Source organism: Watersipora subatra, chromosome 1 (assembly GCF_963576615.1).
Source record: "Watersipora subatra chromosome 1, tzWatSuba1.1, whole genome shotgun sequence".
In the NCBI taxonomy this organism is placed as follows: Eukaryota; Metazoa; Bryozoa; class Gymnolaemata; order Cheilostomatida; family Watersiporidae; genus Watersipora; species Watersipora subatra.
In genome coordinates this window covers 56,373,888-56,386,181 of record NC_088708.1, presented here as the reverse complement: position 1 = coordinate 56,386,181, position 12,294 = coordinate 56,373,888, and the positions used below count along the sequence as shown (strand labels likewise).

The 12,294-nt window shown below is 35.0% G+C and overlaps 1 protein-coding gene across 1 annotated transcript in view; it reads left to right on the top strand.

The window, feature by feature from the left end:
• LOC137389409 (laminin subunit alpha-like) overlaps positions 1–12,294 on the top strand; it is a 67,541-nt gene that overhangs the window by 32,449 nt on the left and 22,798 nt on the right. Inside the window, exons 26-36 of the mRNA XM_068075496.1 lie at positions 1,368–1,571; positions 2,060–2,173; positions 2,723–2,934; positions 3,600–3,814; positions 4,398–4,589; positions 7,030–7,409; positions 8,345–8,564; positions 9,280–9,767; positions 10,217–10,374; positions 11,856–11,985; positions 12,172–12,198. Of these exons, the coding sequence (XP_067931597.1) occupies positions 1,368–1,571; positions 2,060–2,173; positions 2,723–2,934; positions 3,600–3,814; positions 4,398–4,589; positions 7,030–7,409; positions 8,345–8,564; positions 9,280–9,767; positions 10,217–10,374; positions 11,856–11,985; positions 12,172–12,198 (2,340 nt within the window). The remainder of the gene's footprint in view (positions 1–1,367; positions 1,572–2,059; positions 2,174–2,722; positions 2,935–3,599; positions 3,815–4,397; positions 4,590–7,029; positions 7,410–8,344; positions 8,565–9,279; positions 9,768–10,216; positions 10,375–11,855; positions 11,986–12,171; positions 12,199–12,294) is intronic.

Here is a 12,294-nt window from a genome sequence, read left to right as displayed (position 1 = left end):
TGAGGTAACCTGATTGTCAGGATGTTTCAAGATTGAAATCGTTAAAACTTAAATCTGGTTAAAACGCTCAGATCAAGCTAAAGTGCGATTATGAATGTCTACAGTTGCAAAGAGACCGACAGGTTAGAGATGTGTAACGCTGCAACTTGAAAGCAATAGCTGATATCAACTATAGCAACGATAACAACTAGTGATGTCATTATGCACGTTTTTTTCTCAGTCATTTAATCGCGATGAAGTTTTGCCAATTTTAATCTTGAAACATCCTGTCAGTCAGATCGCCTCAAACATTAAACATGATCTCCAATGATAAAAAATATCGATACTTTCTGATAAAATCTACTGAAATTTTGTGTAAGTTCATTTGTAATTATCTGTACTTCTCACTTTAGGAGTACATTGCATGTACAATCACCTGTTTGGTGTCAGTAGTACATTGCATGTACAATCACCTGTTTGGTGTCAGTAGTACATTGCGTGTACAATCACCTGTTTGGTGTCAGGTGTACATTGCGTGTACAATCACCTGTTTGGTGTCAGGTGTACATTGCGTGTACAATCACCTGTTTGGTGTCAGGTGTACATTGCGTGTACAATCACCTGTTTGGTGTCGTGTGTACATTGCGTGTACAATCACCTGTTTGGTGTCAGGTGTACATTGCGTGTACAATCACCTGTTTGGTGTCAGGTGTACATTGCGTGTACAATCACCTGTTTGGTGTCAGGTGTACATTGCGTGTACAGTCACCTGCTTGGTGTCAGGTGTACATTGCGTGTACAATCACCTGTTTGGTGTCAGGAAAGTAAAAACATCACGTGAATGGGTTAGGTTGTTTACACCCCGACATGCTGGCAAATGTTTTTGTTAATTTATCACTTTACTTGATGGACTGCCAATATAATATATATATTTTATAAATTTGACACTGTCTGCACTGTTTCACACTGATTTTAAATTTTAATAATGGCTCTTGTATACCAAGAAAACTATCGGCAGTAAAACCAATAGTTTCCTTAGTATATAAGACACTATCAGTTGTGCTATAAGTTATAGCACAACTTTCAACCATCTTTAATTATAATACAAATTGGTTGAAATGATAAGTAAACCAAAACTGTATTTCAAGGTCAACTAGTTAGCACAATGTATATCATTTGCATTTATTGTTTGTTGTCTTCATTTCTAGAAAACCCTGTCTAAAAATAGAATACAATTTTTCACTACTACTTTTCTCTAGTGAGAATACCTCTCTCTTGGCTATGCTGCCGATTTTTACACTATGGGCAGCATTATATGATATTTGTCAACCAAATAAATTTGGTCGCATTAAATACTCTAATGCTATTAAATGCTAACACTTTAATAGATAGATGAGTTGCTGATAAAAGCCAACCATTACTCCGACATTCCTCAAGTTACCCTGTCATCTGTCTCCCTCGACTCAGCTGTCTCTCTTGACACCAACATCAGCAGCAATTCGACTGGAGTCAGTGAAAGCTTTCCAGTGGATATCGCTCTCAGTGTAGAACAGTGTAGTTGCCCAAGCAACTATGCAGGAACTTCCTGTGAGGTACAACACATTTATTTACTTTGAACTTTACAATGCACACTGATTATGGAGTTTTTAGCTTACTTGTTAGAATGTGACTCATGGAACCTACCTTTAATATTTTTAAGATACTCATGTTGGTTTTTGTCCATCAATTTCCTTGAATGCAGATGTCTATCTGGCAACAAGTAATGCACTAAAGACTAGAGTCAAACTTTGCTTGCCGATTTTATTTCACTTTTTTTTTACTAGAAATATTAGAAAGTTTGAATATTAGAATACTTTGAATGCATTCAGTAATATAGCATAATAATAGGAGAATATTTCTTTTACTTTTTGTTAAACTTCCTCTTCTGAAAACATGAGCTGGACAAATAATCAAATGCTGAAGTTACTTCCTCTACATAGACATTTGAGAAGAGAGTGCATAACTCTGCTGTTTTGGACTATATTTTTGTGTGTCAATTTCTGGCTGGCTGATTTTACACATTACTTATACCCATGCGTAGGACTGTGCTGATGGGTTCTACAGAAAGACTGGTGACCAGGGAGACTTTGTGTGCATCCCTTGCGCTTGTAACGGTCATAGTGAGACCTGTGACAAGGAGACAGGAGTCTGCAGTGTAAGTTTGATTTACAATGAATAATGACTCGCTGGCTGCTGCCTAATATATTTAATTTTATTCTTATGACATGCACTAATAGTTTACATAGATCAACCAAACATTTTACCAAGTTTATCTTTTAAACATTTGTCAAAAAATCTACAACGATTGATTGAAAAATAAACATATTTAGCCTGTGTATAATTTAATTGTAAAAATAAGACTTCTTAGACAATTGTTTGTTGTACAAAAATTAGTTGTAGTGCTTTACTATTGTGCAAAAAAATGTTCCGATACATATTCATTAATGTAGCTTTCGTGCTCGCTGTCACACCTTAATGGTAGCTGTAAATGTTTGCTGTTTTCTGAGCGCTGACCCGATATATTAGCCGGTGTGATTAGTATACTTATTAATAGATGGTTGATACAGCTGACAATTAGCTTGTTCAAAAAGTTCTTCATATTGCATGATCATATTTGTCAAGTGAATTTGGGAGTAGAGTCTACAGATCAATAATGATTAGCTCATTGAGTTTTTTTACCTGACCTACTGCATGCTGCCGACAGGGATGTCGAGGAAACACAGAAGGTGACCACTGCGAGCTCTGTAAGTTTGGATACACTGGAGAACCTGAACTGGAGGATTGCACAATCTGTGCCTGTCCCATGCCTATAGAATCAAATAACTTTGCAAGTAGTTGTGTGCGCTCTCCAATAGATAAGATTCAGACAATGCAGTGTGATTGCATGCCAGGATATATGCCTCCATATTGTGGCAGGTTAGTAACATAACATACAAAGATAGTAATGTACAGTATATGGTTGCCTAGTGACACTCGATGACAAGTTAAAAAAAATTATATTACTAGCTGTGACAATAATTAGAGAGTTCATTTATGACACTTTCAGTAAGTTGGTCTGAGAATGTACAGCGATGTACAGTAATGTACAGTATATGGTTGTCTAGTGACACTCGATGACAAGGTAGAAAAAATTATATTAGTAGCTGTGACAATAATTAGAGAGTTCATTTATGACACTTTCAGTAAGTTGGTCTGAGAAAAAAACATGCTTATAGAAATTTGCCCTCAGCACAAATATTTAGTTATCAGATGACACCAGCCGTTCATAGCAGGTGCTTCCCATAGATCAGATTATAACTCAAGAGCTCATGAATGGTAACAACATCTGCGTAGATCTTTATGTAAGAGCTTGTGAAGAATTACTAATAAAACACCAACTTCTCATTCAAGGGGTTGATGGGTCAGAATTCAGAAGCTTCGAGTTAAACAATAAGCTATTTGCTGTAAGAGTTAAAACTTTTTCTGGTTGTCTAGGCTCTCTTGTTATTGGGCTTGAAGTGTACTAATTTCATAAAAGTCGTCACTGCATGGATTACAAACTAATATATCCGCATTTTTAAGTTGATGGTTTATCATTGCAGCTGCGGACCAGGTTACTATGGTGATCCACGTAACACAAGTGGTGGTGCTTGCTTACCATGTAACTGTAATGGTAATATTGATACCTCAGACCCAGACAGCTGTGACAGCATAACTGGCAGATGTGAGAAGTGTCTAAACAACACACAGGGTGACAACTGTGAGCAGTGCGGTGACTTTTACTGGGGTGATGCTATTGATGCGAAAGATTGTCAAGGTATGTATGGCTGTTTCTTGTTTTAAACCATAACTGTCACGTACAACTGTTATCGTATTTTCTAGGTAAATCAGTCACACTGATTCCGATTTTGTACTCAAAATAAAGATTGGTCCACTGACTTTCAAAGTCATTTACATGCTTAGTTTTACGATTTAAAACTAAGCATGTAAATGACTTAGTTTTAAATCATTTAAAACTAAGTCATTTACATGCTTAGTTGTAATCTAAGGTAACAGCTAAGATTACAACTAAGCATAACTTAGTTGTAATCTTAGCTGTTATGAAACTTACTGCTTTAAAATTACTTCACAAATTTTAGACTAATCTTTATTTTGAGTACAAAATCGGAATCAGTGTGTCTGATTTACATAGTAAATATGATAAAAGTTGTACGTGACAGTTATGGTTTAAATATCAATCATTCTATAGTTTACTCATAATTTTACAACAAATAAGACTGTCAATTGTGAGAATGCAAAAATTTTAGACGTATAGCTCTCTTTTGCCTGAGATTTCTGTTGTAAAATAGTTTTGTATCTTGTACCCAAGTTCCCTCGCCACTAACTTTTGCTGTTTGCAGAATGCGACTGTGATCAAATCGGGTCAGAATCGTGTGACAAAGATACAGGAAAGTGCAACTGCAAAGCAAATGTTGTTGGCGACAGGTGTGATCAGTGTGCCCCAGACACTTGGGGCTTTCTATCTGGCAATGGCTGTACTTCCTGCAACTGTAGCATTGCCTCCAACAGCACCCAGTGTGATATCGTCAATGGTGAGTCTCATTGCTTTTTAACCTGCATTGATTTTTTCATTAACAGAAAGCTAGCAATAATTTATATTTCTTTGCTACTATATTTTTTCTGTGTAATATTTACATTTACATGAGTGTGGATGAGCTTGAGTCTACGTAAAGTTTGTGTTGTGATTGGAAGAAATGTTTGACACAGCTTACATTATACATAATAATACTAGACGTTTTGTTTTGATAAGCTGCCATAGAACTCTGATTTATAGATAAAAATACATTTGAGTTTTTAGGGTTAATGCTTCATTTCACATAAAATCAAACCTCTACTTACCTCTCCTTTACTTACTTTTACTTACATGTACCTATACTTTACTTACCTATACTTTACTTACCTTTACTTCACTTACCTTAACTTACCTTTACTTCACTTACCTTAACTTACCTTTACCTCACTTACCTTCACTTAACTTACCTTCACTTAACTTACCTTCACTTCACTTACCTTTACTTCACTTACCTTTACTTCACTTACCTTTACTTCACTTACCTTCACTTAACTTACCTTCACTTCACTTACCTTCACTTAACTTACCTTCACTTAACTTACCTTCACTTCACTTACCTTCACTTAACTTACCTTCACTTAACTTACCTTCACTTAACTTACCTTCACTTCACTTACCTTTACTTCACTTACCTTCACTTAACTTACCTTCACTTAACTTACCTTCACTTAACTTACCTTCACTTCACTTACCTTTACTTCACTTACCTTTACTTCACTTACCTTTACTTCACTTACCTTCACTTAACTTACCTTCACTTAACTTACCTTCACTTAACTTACCTTCACTTCACTTACCTTTACTTCACTTACCTTTACTTCACTTACCTTCACTTAACTTACCTTCACTTCACTTACCTTCACTTAACTTACCTTCACTTAACTTACCTTCACTTCACTTACCTTCACTTCACTTACCTTTACTTCACTTACCTTTACTTCACTTACCTTTACTTCACTTACCTTTACTTAACTTACCTTCACTTAACTTACCTTCACTTAACTTACCTTCACTTAACTTACCTTCACTTCACTTACCTTTACTTCACTTACCTTAACTTACCTTTACTTCACTTACCTTAACTTACCTTTACCTCACTTACCTTCACTTAACTTACCTTCACTTAACTTACCTTCACTTAACTTACCTTCACTTAACTTACCTTTACTTCACTTACCTTTACTTCACTTACCTTTACTTCACTTACCTTCACTTAACTTACCTTCACTTCACTTACCTTTACTTCACTTACCTTTACTTCACTTACCTTTACTTCACTTACCTTTACTTCACTTACCTTTACCTAACGTACCATTACCTAACATACCATTACTTACCTTTACTTATCTTTACTTATCTTTACTTACTTTTACTTTGCTTTAATTCACTTACCTTTACTTGCTTAACTTACCTGTACTTTCGATCACCTCAACGTATGAATTCGTCAACTTATGATGTGCAATTTCAGTAAATATTTGACTTCATTTTCAAAGTAATTTCCAAAACTTGACGTTTGAAGTTTTTTCAAATTTAAAGTATAGAGTACAAAAAATAAAAAAATTATAAATAGCTCATAAATTAAGTTGATTTGAACTTTCCTTAGCCATGGAGTATTATTGTAACTCTATGCATCCATCAAACTTGCAGTTCCATTTGAGCGTCACATATAAATAAAACATATTTTTATTGATCAATATTTCAATGTTTTAGACTTTATGTTGTTTTACATAATTAATTCGTTTTGATGCAATTTTTTGCAGCATTTATTAAGGAGTTATCATAGAGTTTAGAACAGTGGAACAACGTACGTAAACGAATTGCTGTGTATTTTTAGAAAAATATTTTTTCCAACATTGGCAGTTTTAACATTCAAAGTTGATCTTGAACCAATTGACCTCATATTGACCTCATACATGTATGTAGAGGTTTGATCCTATCACCGTTTTTCCCGGGTCATAAATTATTAATTTTACATGCTGTCTTTTGCTGGCAGCAATGCTTTGAAGGTTTTAGGCAGCAAACCAGAAATTAGAAGAGAATTTGCTTATCACAAGCTCATTTTGCCATTATTGTAGTTGCACCATTTTCCGTTGTTATTCACTTGAGAATCTCACAACTAGTATACTAGCATGCTTCTAAAGAATTTGGTAATTTAGTTATGAGTTTTATTTTAGTTTAGTACATATTATTTAATGTATCGGCCTTGCATAGATTGATTTTAACTCTCAGATGCTCTTGCTTGTTGACTGGGGCAGCTTTTTTTATGCAATTGTTTCTATGTGGATGTCTTGCTATCGTTGAACTTCAGGAGCCATTTCTTAAATGTTGCTTTTTTTGTGATAGCCTTTAAATCTGTCTATTACTCTGTTTTGTTCAGAATTTGCAATATCTTTGTACAGGTGCTTGCGAGTGTCAGCCGGGAGTGACAGGGCAACTCTGTGATTCGTGTCTGTCTCAACACTGGGACTTTACAAAAGAAGGTTGCAAATCTTGTGCTTGTGAACTAGATGGCGCTGTTGGTTGCTCTGTAACCACTGGCATCTGCCAGTGTCTCGATGGTGTCACCGGTGAGAAATGTGACAGGTGTGAAAACAGATGGGTCCTTATTCCCGAAAAGGGATGTGAATCTTGCGACAGTTGCGTGCACACATTACTCGATGATACGGATGATCTCAAGTCTGAGATAGAGAATGCATCTGCAAGTCTTTACATTATAAATATCGGTGTGGAGGCCAAGAAGAGGCTTGAAGAGCTCAATAAAACTGCACAAAATGTCAGGGTATGTAAACCAGACAAAGCAGGTTGATTTGAAGATGACTAATAGGCACATGTTAGTTGTCTTTGATGTCTGAGTGAAACTGGTACAAATACCAAGCTATTTGAAACCAGTTTCACTATTTTTAGAATTTGGTTTGATACTAGGCATATAACAATGGAGAATAGATAGAATTAACAAAAATATGTGCCTGTGTAACTTTCATTGCACCAATCTTCCATTGTCATAATCTTTCATTCCTTTTTTCTTGCCTTTTCAGGCGACAAGCTTCTCCGTTTTTAGTAATAGTAGGGTGTTTCCTCACTATTTCATGGTTCAGCATTCACAGCTTCTGTACTTTGGGGGCAAAAATTATTTATTAAAAATTAAAATAAAAAACAACTAAAATATTTGAGATATATAAAGCTCTTTCATGCTCTGTCCGTGTGAGATCCCTCCGTGAGTATTATTTGATATCAGCCATCGCGAATCACTGTTTTCCTTATTGTCAGAAGTGAGTTAAGTACTTTGATTTAAGATATTTTTAAAGAAATATATAGTGTACAGTATATTTTCATTTTATATGTACAGTTATGGAGTATTAATAACACTACGTGGACTTTTACCCGCTGTAGGCGTTTCTGGTCCCATTTGACTGTGAAAAATAAGGGAACATTGTCTTATGCATTCTTATCGTAACTTGTTACTTTTTGCTGTACCGAATAAACGTCTTCAAAACTGTCTGCGTATAGCAATTTGGTTTTGTTTAGATATACAGAGATTTTTTAACTAGAAAAGCAGGTAGTTTTCAACAGTCAACTTCATTAGAGCAATTTTTAGTTATGTTACCTAACAATTTGACAGTAATTATCGATTATATATAGCAAGTACACAAGTACTTATAGCTTATCATTCTACAAAGCTCTCTCCGGTAACAAGTTGATATCTGTGTGTTTCAGGAAGCTCTAGAAAATGTTCCTAAACGCTCTCTCAGTTCAGATGAGATGAATGACCTTATTGGCAATTTGACTGCATTAGAGAATTTAGCATATGAAGCTTTAAAAGAGGCAAAACTGACAAACAGCAGTATAGCAGATGCAACAAACTTCTACAAAACTTTGGATGCAAATGTGACTGATATCAACGCCACCAAAGATGATGCATTCGCCGAAATTCAAGGTAAAATATTCATGCGCTCATGGTGATTTTCGCAGCATGCATATGACACTTTGCTAGATAATTATACAAGACAGTAGATCTGCATATGACATTAATGGAAAAAAATTGAAGCCAGTTTGTAGAAGCAGGTTAATTATTTAATAAATTTATTACCTGTTAGTAAAAATCAATGAAGACATGTTATTAAATGCTTTCACTTGAAAACATCTGAGAATAGTTATTAGGCCATCTTATCACAAATTGTGTTTTACCAAAATAAATTTGAAATTTGGTTATGACATTGAGAGACAGTGAAAGAAACATGGCTATTTTTTTGCAATTACTAATATCGAAGTGTTCAGCTCCATTATGGTGTTTCTGCAGCAAACTTTTGCATCTCATTGGTAAATTCTGTTAAAAACCAAAGATAGTTTTCATATTTTCAGTCTGCTGTAAACAATGCAGCTGTTATTCTGTAATATATCATTACTAATATACTATATCATCAATGCTGTTTCCAAATCAAATCTTATATAATTGTAAAAACTGATTGCTACAAGTGACCTTGACACTGTGTTTTAATTTTCAGATTCTAAAAAATTTTATGCGTAAACCATTGTGATGACTCTTGAGCCTCATGTTTCAAATCTAGCTTTAGGTCCTTCCGTTTCGTTTACATTTATAGTTAAAACCATGTGATTCCTGAGAACTTCATAAGCTTTGTACCATTTTCTAGCCATACTCGCCTACATTCAGAGGAAATATCAAGAGATAATGGACAGTGAGGAACTGCGTGATGTGAGCCGTCTTCTGAAGGAAGCGGAGAAGATGCTGCAAAATATGTTGGATAGACAGGAGATATTAAATGAGCTCCTTGCAAGTGCGGAAAATGCAGAAAAGAATGCAAAAGATACATTAAACAAAGTCGAGCAATGGAACTTAGAGAGCATGGACCTGTTGAAAAGATTCACCATGATATCTGACATTCTCAATGATACGAACCGCCGACTGCTGGACTTGCAAATGAAAGCAGAGGATGCGCTGGCAAAGGCGGAGGCGTCGCAAATGGACATGAATAGCCTTGAAGAGGTCATTACGGCTCTGCGTGAGAATACGGCTGAGATTAGGCTCCTTAAAGAAATTCTCGGTGATAATATCGACAAGGCCGAGCAGTACAATGTTGAGACTAACGAACTTATTGAAAATTCAACTGCTGTATTTTTGGTGAGTGTAAATTCATAACAGTATCATTACATCAAATTCGCCTCTTTTTACTGATTGTAGTTCTGTTTAGAAAAACGTGTTGTTTTTTTTACTTTTCAGCTGAATGTTTGCATTAAAAAGTAATACCAAGCTATTTAAAACCAGTTTCACTATTTTTGAAATTTGGTTTGATGTAAGGCCTTATAGCATATAACAATGGAGAATAGAATCTAATCTCTGATCGCCATCTCATAGAATTAACAAAAGTTTGTGTTTGTTTCATCGCACAAATCTTTCATTCTAATTGATGTTTCCTTCTGTCTCAGGAGTTGTTTATTTTATGCATAATCAATAAAAAAAAAATTATAACTTTTTATACATTGTCAAAAGATAAAATTTCTAGCTTTGAGGCATAATCACACTTAGGAATCTTGTATTGTCTGTAATAGACGTGCTGCATTTGTTTGTAGCAAGTGGAACGAGACCTGACTATTCTAGAGACCATGGTTGACAGGCTGAACACGCTCTATGATACCCTTTCATCAGGTAATGTAGAAGCAAGGCCAAAGGTCGATGCTGCCATTGCTCATGCAGACAGCCTCAAGGTACAAGCAACAGATCTCACAAAGTAAGCATTTAATTAGTTCAGGGTCTAACTTGCCTACAGCCTCACCATCTGTACAATGTCTTACCTTGTCGTTGCATAATCGATTTTGAAAATGTTTTGGGAAGATATAATAAAGATTGATACTCAATACAACACTATGACCTCAATACTAAATATTGAGTATCAATATTTAGTATTGATACTCAATACTAAATACTGATACGCAATACAATACTATGACCTCAATACTAAATATTGAGTATCAATATTTAGTATTGATACTCAATACTAAATATTGAGTATCAGTATTTAGTATTGAGGTCATAGTATTGTATTGCGTATCAGTATTTAGTATTGATACTCAATACTAAATATTGATACTCAATATTTAGTATTGATACTCAATACTAAATATTGATACTCAATATTTAGTATTGATACTCAATACTAAATATTGATACTCAATATTTAGTACCGAGTATCAATACTAAATATTGAGTATCAGTATTTAGTATTGAGGTCATAGTATTGTATTGCGTATCAGTATTTAGTATTGATACTCAATACTAAATACTGATACTCAATATTTAGTATTGATACTGAATACTAAATACTGATACTCAATATTTAGTATTGATACTCAATACTAAATATTGATACTCAATATTTAGTATCAATACTCAATACTCAATATTGATACTCAATATTTAGTACCGAGTATCAATACTAAATATTGAGTATCAGTATTTAGTATTCAGTATCAATACTAAATTTTGAGTATCAGTATTTAGTATTGATACTCAATACTAAATATTGAGTATCAATATTTAGTATTGATACTCACTACGTTTCCATGATGCGATTAATCCGCAAGTTAAGATGGAAACAGCAAAAACCTGCAAGTCAAGCTAGTTTTGTTACTCGCACATTTTTATCGATGCGAAATTTGCGAATGATGCATGAAAAAATTTCACACAAGCTAATCTATTTCAACCACACTTCGGTCAGTCCTATTTTGAAAGGGTGCTCCTAAGCGATACAAGAACGCACCGCTATGACCTCTGGCGTAGAATTCCTTATTTTTTCTAACAAAGCGCCAGTGTTAATCCGCAACATATGAATGTCCATTAAAACGCATATCACATGGTAACTCAACGTGCGCACAACTCCCAATCCGCATCATCTGCACAATAAAAGCATTGTGATTGTCTAGCAGTTGTTAAGATTATGTAATATAAAAGAAAGATGGTGTCGTAAGTCTTGGTCATGCTTTACGGTATTAAAATCTTATTCTTGAAGTCATAAGCCATGTAATAGCTAAAATGTAACAGCGAAAATCAAACTGGTTAGGATTGTGTAGCTTCTGTATAGCTTCTGCATCCGTACAAGGAGTTAAGCCCTTGAAACTGTATAAGTCATATGACCTGTTTTTTCATGCCTTCCTATTTGTTTGCTTAGTCCTTAAAGGTCAATCTCAAGGTCATTAAACTCTTCTTTTGCAGTTTGTTGAATGAGACAGCTCAGGCTGCTGTGAAAGCGGCTAATGCTTCGCGAATGATTATCGCTTCCATAAATGAGGCTATGAATGCTTCGCAAGAAGCTTTAGACATGGCAAAGGAGGCTGTTCAGCAGGTAAATTACATTTTGAATACCACTTTACATACTGAATGCCCTGTTTTCATCATTCACTCTTGTATCCCCACTACCACCTCTGTGGCTGTACACATTTCGACCAATAGATTGACTCTGATAGAGTATGCACAAGGCGTTTAGCTGTCACAGAGAGTTGGTGTGTTACATGTTTACTGGACTGTTTAGCTCAATGAAGGTGTCTGCTGTGGAGATGTAAGTATACTAACATATAGATTAAACGTAATAGCTAGAATGTATAATATGCCTTCCTGCTAACATTTCAGTAGGGTTATAACCGTAGCCAAATCT